This window comes from Rosa rugosa, chromosome 1 (assembly GCF_958449725.1).
Source record: "Rosa rugosa chromosome 1, drRosRugo1.1, whole genome shotgun sequence".
Lineage (NCBI taxonomy): Eukaryota > Viridiplantae > Streptophyta > Magnoliopsida > Rosales > Rosaceae > Rosa > Rosa rugosa.
Genome location: NC_084820.1, coordinates 53,659,294 through 53,670,882, shown reverse-complemented (window position 1 = coordinate 53,670,882; position 11,589 = coordinate 53,659,294). Strand labels below are relative to the sequence as shown.

The window sequence follows — 11,589 nt, the reverse complement described above, 5'->3', positions numbered from 1 at the left end:
AAACAGAAAGAGCTATTTAATTTGTAAAAAAGAGAGAGAGAAAGAGCTATAGATATCATGCAACATTCCATCAGATTGATACTTCTCATTTCATTATTTGATCTAGATTATTGTAGTGCTCGAGTGTCATCCGGTGCTGGCTCAAACCTACTGTGGTCGGAATTTTGGTGATCCAAAAAAAGGGCCACGACTCTTTAAGGGTTGCATTATTTTGGTTAATTTTACAGCGCTTCCCCACCCAATTACTTCTTATGGACTCATAGTTACATTCCCTTTGTCTAATCAGAATACTAATATATGTGATGCTGGTTTCTTTTGCCAAATTGACCAGGACAAGCTCTTCCCCACCTATAGCATAGATTGAGTTCTGAAACTTGTTATTTTTTTGGTAGATGTCAACTTTTATTTGAGAAGATAAATAGATCCAAAGAAGACATCAAAACAGCCTGTATTGCGTTTCTTGTCCTCTACAAGGGTCCTGTAGACTGAGTTGGAATGGGGATGTGGAAGTGGGTCTTGGATTCCAATTACCATGCTTAGCTTCTACTTTTGGACTGAAGGCATCCATATAACTCTCTGTCTGTAAATCGTACAGGGGTTTTATCTACTTTCAAATCCACGCAATGTGTTCCGTTAATTATTGGCATTATTCAAATGGATCTCTAATGCAGCATATTGTCCAAAATTTGCAGACTGATCACATTAATTACTTTCGTGCTGAATTACGTTCATCATCACACCCTTTCCTTAACATTACTTCCAAATTTTCAATGACTTCGTTTACTACAATGGTTCAAAAACAACCCGTAAACTTCATATTTTAAAGTACATTTTTAGATTTTCATTTAGAGATTCTCAAATCAAAGATATTATATGCAAAAATAATGTCTGAAAATGAACAAAATCTTCACGTCGGAATTCCTATTTAATTTTCACTACTATTTAAGTCATCTACATGAAGAGCTAATTTAATACCCTGTCCTAATGGTACTAAGACATTGTCTTAATGGCACCAATCAATGATCTCTCTCAAGAAGTAAAAACGAAAAGAAGTCATAGAACAAGGAAAGAAAAAGAAGAAAAAGAAAAAAAAAGAGCTATATTATTTTACCATAGGGCCGAGCACAGGGGAACACAAACGCCTGCGAAATTTACAGCGGGGTGTGTCGTCGTTTCTATTTCTTCACACATCTTCAAAATCTCAAAACTCTTTTTCCTCCTTCCTCCGTTTTGCTCCGATCACACCCTCTCCTCCCTTCCCTCCCTCTATTCTCTCTTTCTCTCTCCTTTTCCTCGTGATTCGCGCCTCTGGGTTTCCAGCTCCGCTCTTCTGCCCCCCCCAAACGAAACCCTAATTCGAACCCCCAACCCTAATCTGCAGTGACTCCAATCCCCTAGCTTCTCCCACCAACTCGGAAGCAGCCTCGGAGTTATTATAGGCTTTCATTAAGCTTATTAAGGTCAGGATCACCTTTCCAATTTCCTATCTTCACCGCTTTATTTCTTTATTTTATCGGTTTTTCCTAATTCTTGTGCATTTTGGGAGGAGATTTAAGGCTAGTTAATTCAAATTTGTGGGCTTTTTATTAATGGAAAATCTAAGATTGGAGCCCTAGCCCGTGTTGTTACTATCTCTGTGGTCTAGGATGTATAAGCTAAGGAATCGAAATATTGATACTATGGTGTATCAAAGAACATATACTTTTCGTGCCGAATTGAAAGAGGAGACAAAATTAAAGGAGTTTAACTTCTATTTACCCTAGCATTTCTCTCCCAGTTTCTGTAGTTTCATTTTTGCTAATGGCCATTGTTTACGGATTATTTCCTTTCATCCAGTTAGTAAATGTTATTTCCGAGATCCAATTTGCCTCTCCATTACTCCTTGCCAGCTTCAGTGAAGCTCAATTTAGCTCCTTGCCCTTTAATATTGCTCTTGATGCTGATTGAACCTGGTGTTGCATATGAATTTGGCGATTGTTGGTTGTTTGGGATTCGAATGCTTATATTTCCCTGGTTTGTTTTTTCTCATCACGTATATATTGAGTGTCAGCCTCTCCGTGTGTTTGTTCATGTCCGTCTGTCTGTCTTTGTATATGTTGAGCAACTACATTGTTTTGTTCTTTTTGCCCTGAAGATCAACTGCGCATGTATTAGCATTTCCACTCGTGTACTTGGATGGAATTTTCGAAAGTCGATTGCTTCCTTGGTTCATGTTCTTTTGAGCCATGAACTAGATTTTGATTATGTTATTGCAATTAAAATTTAATACTATAATAGGTTGTGTAGCATATATGCACCCTAAAACATTATATAGCTTCTTCGCCTCATGGTTCGTTCCTGTTTCTTATGTTTATTCTTTGCCTCATGGTTCCTTTTTAATATATATATACACTTCATATAGAGGTGCAAGATATACCCGTCTGTCTGATTTTTTTTTATTTATGTATTTTTTTTTATATATTAGTAGTATGTTTAAACAGGCTTTAATTTTTTTTTTTTTTCATAGGTTAGAGGTTGCTACCGAGGATGAATATGCAACCAGCTGTCCATTCTAAATCATCTGCTAATGGTTTTGGTCGTCGAAGAAGTGAAAGAGAAGGGGGTGCTAGGGTCGAGAATAAGTCGCAGTCGGGGAAGGCAAACCATAGCAAATCAAGTAATACTGATGAAATTGCTAATATCAAATTGCTTGTGTATTACATTATTTTTCCTTTTCTAACTGTTACATGCTCGAACAGGCAGCAAAGCTGGTAACTATGAGAGTCCTTCGCGTGATCGCGTAGTATTTTTAACTACATGTCTTATTGGACATCATGTGGAGGCTCAGGTGAAAAATGGATCCATATACACCGGAATATTTCATGCAACGAATGCTGATAAAGATTTTGGTATAGTTTTTTCCTTATTGATGTTGAATTTGGTTTTCTTCAAGAGACTACAATTTACGCTAGCATTTTTGCTTTGTTGAGTGATCATGCATTTGTCCTGATTTTCACTTTCAGGAATCATATTGAAAATGGCTCGCATGATAAAGGATGGTTCCTTACGAGGGCAGAAGTCTATGTCAGATTCAGTTAGCAAGGCTCCTTTAAAGACATTAATTATACCTTCCAAAGAACTTGTGCAAGTGATAGCAAAGGTATTGCTGCATTTTCTAGCAATGTTATTGTTTGAACCGTGTAAAATCATTAAACTATTATTATTATTGATTTACTATCATTGTATCATTTTGCCGTGCGAGTGAATTAGTTTAAAGTGTCTTTTCTTTTCCAAAGGAATGTGGTGGTTGTCTTCTTGTTCTGTGTTCATGATTCCCTCTTTGCCGAGTCGTATACTAGGAGTAATAGCTAGTAGAGAGAGAAGGATTATGCAATAATAAAGTAGTAGATCTTGTGGTAGATTAAGCAGCTACTTTTATATTTTGTTCCTCTGATCTCTTGTGAACTAATTGCATGTTTAAATGATTAATGACAGGATGTCTCAATAAGTAGAGAGGGATTGTTGAGTGAGGTCCAGCATGAAAAACATCAGGAGCTTATGCTAGATTCCTCCATATCACAATCCCGCCGTGGTGAGATGGAGAGAGAGCTGGAGCCGTGGATCCCTGATGAAGATGATCCACGTCCTGAGTTGGAAAATATATTTGATGGACATTGGAATAGGTTGTTATATAGTAAATTTCTTTCCCCAAATCTCTTGGTAATTGTTCAACTGTTCAGTAGCTTCTCTACTTGACTCCAGTGCCATCTGGAAATTATTTTTTCAATTGGTTACATGACTTTTGCTATATCCTGTTAAAGTGGTAATCAGCTTTAATAATCTGATAGCATATTATTCCAGAATATCTGATTATTCTTGGTTACTTATGTTATCAGGGAGCTTTGTGCCATGGTGTGATATTTTCAGTTGATTGATTTTTTTTTGTTATTATTGATGGAACCTTGAATTGTTTTGAACATACTTTAAGGGTGTAGGGATGGGCTATAGTTGAGCAGTTAATGTCCTTTTGTGAAATTCTAAGTCATGTGGAAATTATGATTTGATGGGGCTAGCATTATGTGAAATCTAGCCCTTTCATTATATATTTTCTGAAGAGAGGTGTGGTGCCGAATTTCTTTGTAGCATGGTGCCTCTATTTTTCTGTATGTTGTCATTTAGTTTCCTGAGAAAGTGAAGAAGTTAAATGGGAGGAGATGGACCAATGATGTACTAGTTTACTTTATATGATGCTATTTTTAGACATGGATTTGAGAAATATAATAGCCTTCAGAGTCATATAGTAGGAGTGATAATTGCAAGTAGCGTTTTGGTTTATTGAATATAGGATTGGTGCTTAGTTCTCAAAGCATTTTGTTATTTGTATCAAATGAAACACAAATAATTTCTATAATTTATCTCAGAAGAAAGGAAAATTGTGGTTGCTAAATGTTTTCTTTATTCTTTTCTATTTAGGAACTGGGATCAATTTGAAACAAATGAAGCATTATTTGGGGTAAAAAGCACATTTGATGAGGAACTTTACACAACAAAGCTTGAGAAAGGTCCTAAAATGAGAGAGTTGGAAAGGGAAGCTTTACGAATAGCAAGAGAAATTGAGGGTGAGGATACCCAGGATCTGCATGCCGCAGAGGTGAGGCTTTGTTGATGTGATTTCATGCTTGTACAAATTTTCACTTATCCTCATCCCTTATATCTTACATGTTAATATGTTTTCACAGGAAAGAGGCATGCAGCCGTATGAAAATTTTGATATTGATGAGGAGACCAGATACTCCTCTGTTTATCGGGGTGAGGTAGTTGATGATAGTGGATACAATGAAGATGAGGATATTTTATTGGATTCACGTAATACTGAGACCTTTGGAGGTTCTCCTGGTTCTGAGCAAAAGAGTTCAATCGATTGGACCAGTGGAAAAGGCAACCATGGAGTTCAGGTGCCTTCAAGCTCTTCATCTGTGGTACTTCCTCACTATTATCTCATTATTCTGACCATAGTTGGCTGGGACTGGTGGGTTTAGTTTCTAAGTTCTATAGTGTGTAATTTGTTTGGCTGGGGATATCGTCCTGTAGGACATCTATGTAGATGCCATAAATAGTTTCTGTGCTAAGTTTCTAAGTTCTGGGTAGTCACTGAAGCATGAGACTTTTTTTTTTAATATATTTTTTTCCATCCTTTCCCTCATTCTACATTTTTTAAGGGCACTCTCGTTACTCAAAATGACAGCAATTAAGACAAATGTATGGGGAGCTTATCAGTCCTCCCTCCATCAATAATGGAGGCCTACAATTTTTACCCCAAAGTTTATCGGAGTTGATCTCATATTATTATGGATTGATTCAGTCTTTTTTGCTTGTTTGTGAGTTTCTTTTAAAGTCATTTGACAACAACTCATTTATCAATGGTGAACAGTATATTGATCATATTTTGCTTTGCAGGATTACACACACTATTCTGAATCAAATGTCGCCCCAGAGTTATATCGTTCTGGATCTTATGACCATGCTAGGCAGCTGGCATCAGAACCACCTAATAAAAGTTTTGCCAGTACAGCCGGTGAAAGCAGGTCTGATTTCTGGTTCTTTTCCAAGTCTGAATAGCTTCTTGTTACCTTGCAAGTAGGATTAGTTTTATTGTAGAGGTGTGACCCACCATCTGCTCTGCACTTCTGTTTATCGATTATTTTCATTGTGGTTACACAAAAACACCCATTTTTTGCTATGTTGGGATGGTTTTAAACTCATTATCTGTCATTTCCCATGTTCCTCCGACTGCCTGGGCTAGCCCCCAGGGTTTATGAAAATATTTTTTTTCTTTTTGGTTTTCCTTCTGATTAACAATGTGCATGATTTCCAGTGAACATGTAGATACCGACAGTGCTACTGACTCTGTAGAAAAGCATATGGTGAGTGATGGTTCCGTTCTATTATGTGAAATGTTTAAGGTGCCCTGTATTATTATTATTATTTGTTCGGGAGTCTAAAATCAGTGCTTCATGATCTATGCTCTTGTCAATACAGCTGGCCGGGGACAGTCAAACGTCAAAACCAGATGGTGAGTGCCATTCTATGTGCTTCTTCCTTAGACATCTAAAGGGAGGTTTTTATTAGATGTGGTTTTCTAAAGTTGAGCTAACTATGAATTTTTGTATTTAAATGTGCTATATTCATTTATCTTCGTGAACTTTACACTCAAAATTGTTTGTGCTCTTGAACTTCTAATTTGATCACATATGCCCTTATACTCTCCAATTTGATCAATCATAGCCAACTCTTATCTAATCCATCCATATATTTGTTCATGAATTGTTGATATGGTGAGCCCACTTAAACTAGTTTTTGGTTGTGTCACCCAAGAAACACACCGTTTACATAGTCAAGGCTAAAAATTGACCCTAGTGGACTCGCCACATCATCAATTCATGGAAAAATTGAGGGATTAGTTGGCAGATGGTTATGATTGATCAAATTGGAGAGTATAAGAACATATGTGATCAAATTAGAACTCTAGGGGCACAAATGTTTTTTTGTAAAGTCCAGAAAGGGATTTAACCCTATTTAATTATTCATGGTAATTCTTGATCTTGCTCTATCTGTGTGATTCTTCGCTTCTTAGCGCAAAAGGATGCTAAGCATTATATTATAATAGTTTGTCATTATTCTAGTTGAGAACTGATTTGTTGATTATCGGATGTAGATTCAGAGAAGACAAAAAATGCATTTGATACAGATGTGCTATCCTCGAATGCCACCTCTTATGCTCCACCTCCTGTTTCATCAAAAGGTCAGGAGAAGATGAGTTCTAGTGAACTGGAGGGTCCAGTGACGGGTAAAGCACATGCACAGACACACACAGTAAATACTCATGGACGACCTGGTAGTTCTGCATCTTCCAATTCAGAATGTGCAGGTGCTGTGTCTGCTTCTGGTGGCCGTGGTTTATCACCAAGCTCATCGCTTGGTTCCTTGTCCTCTGAAAAGTCGACATTGAATCCCAATGCTAAGGTGTGTGATGCAGCTTATGTTTTGTTGATACCCTTATTATAGTAGGCCTGAAGTGCACACAAGTACTCATCGTCATCATTAATCAGAAATACTCACTTGCTAAAATTAGGTACCTTTGTATGATGGGTAACTGATACATCCAGCTATTATAAATTTCCCTTATTTTTATTATTTTTAATTTTTAATTTTTGATTTTATTTTCAGGAATTCAAATTCAACCCACATGCAAAGAGTTTCGTTCCATCTCAAACCCCTGTTAGGCCTCCTTCCCCAGTGTCGGATGGTTCCTTCTATTATCCAACTAACATGCCTGCTGTACCACATATGCCTGGCATGCCTGTTGGCATTGGAGTAAGTACTTTGATGCTTTGTTTAGTTCTTGCACCTTTATTCACTCCCCTCTGTTTTTTTTTCTTGGTACGGACTTGTTTTAGATATGGTGCCCCCCTCTGTTTTTTTTTCTTGGTACGGACTTGTTTTAGATATGGTACGGACTTGTTTTATGTCTGCTAGACAATCTATGATTGTGTTCATACTTCACTACAAGGCATCTTACCCAGACTCGGGACCTGGAGAAGCAACTAGAAATTCAACTGTTTTCTTATTAAATTTTTATTTTAATTTCTAGGTTCTATATTCCCCAATCCCTTCTGCACTGGTATAGATAGAAATCTTAGTTTATCAAGAGTAAAGGCACTATGTCCGATGCATAACCTCGATAATACTGACCTGAATTGAAAAGATGCTACATCTCTGGAAATGTTAAGTGACATGAATTCAAAATTATATAATAAATTGATCACTTAAAATAAGAAGGTGGCTTGAATTTGATTTTAAATTCTTAATGCTATGTTTTATAGATTTTTTTTTGTTATTACTTTTTTTCTGTGTTATACTGTTATATTAGGGCGTAGGGAAGGGATTAAATTAGATGAAAGAGGAAGCTGCTACCTAGATTATTTTGAAGCATTGCACTTTTTCCCTTACAGATCTTACATTTTGGCCTACATTATTTCTTTTGGAACTCTAAATTCAACCTTTTTATTAAAGATTCTTAACCAAGATTATTTCTATGATGTATGCAGGGACACTCTTTTGCACACCAACCTGTTATGTTTAATCCACAGGTGGGGCAGATGCAAGCACCCCAAGCATATTATCATCCCAATGGGCCTCAGGTGCGACTCTCTCTTGAAGTTCATTTCACAGGTCATGTGTAAAGTTCTCGATCACACAGAGTTTAAGCTCCTGATATTCTTACATTTGTTCATCTAATTGCAGTATGGACAACAGATGCTTCTTGGACACCCTAGACAAGTTGTATACATGCCGAACTACCAACCTGTAAGCCATTTACAATGTGCTCCAACATATTTTGGCTTAGTTGATTGAGATATTCTATTTTCTTGTAGAATCACAATTTACTTGCCACTTTATCTAAAGAATATAAATTTAGTTCAAATATCAAATATAACCTATCCCTTTGTATTTGTCTTTCCAGGAAATGCCATATAAAGGACGAGATTATTAACCATTTATTTGGATGAATGCATTCTGGCTGTTCCGGTCTGCACCTAAAGAATAATTCCTCGAAGACTTGGATTAATTTTTCACGGAAGAGAGCCCTTGAGTCCAAAAGATGCTACATATTTTATGAACCTTTGTGTGCCAGGGAAGTTTTCTCCTTCCCGGATATACCTTCGTGACCTATGCATTAACCTGTACCTTAACCCGCACTGATGACTCTGGATTTCCCAATTTCATATAGCATGTTGCCAGTGTTCTTTTTCCTTTATGCAAACAGTTATATTTCAAGGAGTTCTTTGTTTGGGTTAATGTACTATTAATTCACATTTTGCTTTTTTGCCAAGCTTGTGAATGCCATATGCATACATGTGGGGTCTGTTATTTGATCGACCCACAATTTGATGTGTTTTCATTTATATGTACAAATATTGGGTATTATTGCCATGTATCATTAGGTTTTGTTGTAACAATATTTGCAAATTATTAGGATTTTTAACTTCAGTGTAGCAAGTTCTGGCAATTATAATATTGTGTTTGGGTATGACAAATTGTCGAAAGAAAGTGTTCACGAGGTAGATTTTCAAGATTGTAGGTTCTCATGTGATTTTAAGGTGTATTTTGGAAAATAAATAGAATTTTGACCTAACTTTCCAATTTCTTATTTTTTCTATATATGTAGAAGGAAGGGGAGAGAAATTAAGACCCTCTTTTCTACAAATTATATCCTTCCTCGTTTTCTTTGCACAAGTCCTACATATATAATTAACCCAAAAATAGCAGATCCAAATTATAAGAAATCCCATTGAGGCCACAATTGCAGAATTTACACTTTCATCATTTTTATTTGTTATAGTATTGGTTTATACATTACTTTTAGTCTCAACTCAAAAAGTGTTTGCGATTGGCCCAGAAGAAATGAAACAAAAGATACGGCAGTGCTAGGACAGTTATTGTATGAGGTCTACTCGATGCTAGATGCAGAGACGCATAGTAGATAGATCTGAACATCATGAGCTGTCCCGTAATAAAACCAATGGTTGTTGTTTCTTCTCTGTTCCATCTTCTCCTTCTTCCATAACCCAAGCTTGAAGAAGGAAGAGATAATAGGACTCTATGGAGAATGTGGTCAGAAATCCATAATAGAGTTTGACCACAAGCAGTGAAGGATTCCTTTTTTGGATCATCTTAAGGGGTCGTTTATTAGACTAATTTTTCAATCACATATTGGCATCTCGACCGTTCAGTTTTTAGGTCTATATAAGTATATCACTTCTGCAAATTTTCAGCAAAACATTGTTAACACATTCATAACTGTGATTTATAATATGAACATGAACAGTTTAGGTTGGACAGATTTGATTCGTCCATTGATTTAATCTAGTTTGGAACCTTCACAGCCATCAATTTGGCTAAAAATTTACATAAGTGATACACTCATGGGGTCCTAAGAACTGAACGGTCGAGATGTTGATGTGATTGAAAAGTGGCTCCCCCAGACGATCTCTTAAAATGACAAAAAAATGGGATCCCTTAGTGCAAGTGCCATCACACACACACAAACTAACTATATACACACACGCACACACAAACTACCTATATATACTTGTCATTTTAAGAATTTAAGGGATCATTTGGGGGACACACACACACACACTAACTATATATACTTGTCATTTTAAGAATTTGGGGAACCCACTTTTCAATCACATATCGGTATCTCGACTATTCAGCTTTTAAGATACCGAATAAGAACAAATCAATAGATGAACTGAATTTGTCCACCATGAACCGTTCATGTTCATAATAGTAAATCACGATTATAAATACTCAAACAATTATCAAGTGCGTCTGGTTGTAGTAGTCAAAGACTTGGTTGATCTCATGAAGGAGTGGGGCAAACAGACGGCACTGAGCGTGGTGGTTAGGGCGAGCTTTAGTGTGTGCCAACGAGGTGCCTTGCTTCATCCTATAGGCGTCGGAGAACTTGGAAATGATGCGTTGGTGTAGACAACCCCTTCACATGATGATGATTGCACCCCTCTGTCTGTTCTTAAAGCTAATGAGAATCAACCGCATCTAATAAAAACATAAATTTTAATTATTTATATGTTTTTGGTTCGATTTGGTTTTTCTTACATATTAACTGAAACCCACACCGCAACCATCGATTCAGTTAGAATTCTGTTAGTTTTCAAGTAAGTTTGATTCAGTGCGGTGTATCAGTATTCAGCTCCAAAAACTCTACCCCTAATTAGCTGCATCCGTTCCTTGGCAATGTCAACTTTGTTAGCCTTGGCCATCTTTGGACTAGTCTCTTTGTTTGTTTTTTTGCGTAGTATGTGCACCCAAGAGATTTTTTATTTTATTTTTTTATTATATATTTTTTTAACATTTTTTGAGGGAAAGGAGGTCAGGTTTTATTGAATAAAGATGTCTAAAAATTACACAACTTCAGCTGCTAATGCAGCTTGTAAAAAAGAAGGGGAAGAAAAATAAAAAGTCTCCACAGGGAGAGTCCTAGTATGAGCAGCCATCAGATGTGCCACCCTATTTGCACTTCTCTTTGTATGAACTACGCGCAGGTTTGCATAAGCATCCAAAATGTACTCCATATCATCATAAACACGTCCCAAGATGGACAAGTTACTCCCCTCTCGGCTAAGCAATTGTCGATACACCAATTGCGAATCAGTCTCCACAATAGCTGGCAAATAATGATTTGTAACTACAAACTCAATGGCCTGTTTGCAGGCTACAGCTTCCACATGTTCAGGTGATAGTAAACCCGAAAGAGATTTACCTCCTCCTGCTATAAATGAGCCCTGCCAATCCCTGACAACAAAACCAGTGCTCCCTTTTTTAGATGCTTGAAAGAAAGAACCATCTACATTGACTTTAAAACAGCCCACAGAGGGAGCAACCCACCGAGTCATTCTAATAGTACCAGCTCCACTATTCCCAATCTTCCCTTGCAGAAAACGAAATTCATGCAGCGTTGACATAGACACGATAACTACATCAACAGCCGTACCAACTTTGTTTTCCCAAATTCGATTATTT

General features: G+C 36.9%; 1 protein-coding gene across 2 annotated transcripts; it reads left to right on the top strand.

Moving 5' to 3' along the window:
* Window positions 1–1,185: 1,185 nt before the first annotated feature.
* LOC133725463 (polyadenylate-binding protein-interacting protein 3-like) lies at window positions 1,186–8,853 on the top strand. Of its 2 annotated transcripts, none has more exons than XM_062152741.1 (15): window positions 1,186–1,460; window positions 2,507–2,656; window positions 2,739–2,888; window positions 3,003–3,139; window positions 3,475–3,662; window positions 4,453–4,630; window positions 4,719–4,934; window positions 5,437–5,564; window positions 5,855–5,903; window positions 6,019–6,052; window positions 6,695–7,002; window positions 7,207–7,353; window positions 8,088–8,180; window positions 8,284–8,346; window positions 8,504–8,853. In XM_062152741.1, exons 2-15 carry the CDS (start codon window positions 2,527–2,529, stop codon window positions 8,531–8,533), a joined length of 1,851 nt encoding a protein of 616 aa, XP_062008725.1. In that variant the 5' UTR covers window positions 1,186–1,460; window positions 2,507–2,526; the 3' UTR covers window positions 8,534–8,853. The 2 variants fall into 2 exon arrangements, with proteins under 2 accessions (XP_062008725.1, XP_062008724.1); XM_062152740.1 differs by having other exon boundaries at window positions 1,187–1,460; window positions 4,719–4,958.
* Window positions 8,854–11,589: the final 2,736 nt, after the last annotated feature.

What these genes read in the sequence shown, in the direction of transcription:
- LOC133725463 (XM_062152740.1), top strand. Translation starts at nt 2,527, where the DNA reads ATGAATATGCAACCAGCTGTCCATTCTAAATCATCTGCTAATGGTTTT. An exon ending in GCATGCCTGTTGGCATTGGA is followed by an intron (nt 7,354 to 8,087) that starts GTAAGTACTTTG and finishes TGATGTATGCAG; the next exon opens with GGACACTCTTTTGCACACCA. An exon ending in ACATGCCGAACTACCAACCT is followed by an intron (nt 8,347 to 8,503) that starts GTAAGCCATTTA and finishes TTGTCTTTCCAG; the next exon opens with GAAATGCCATATAAAGGACG.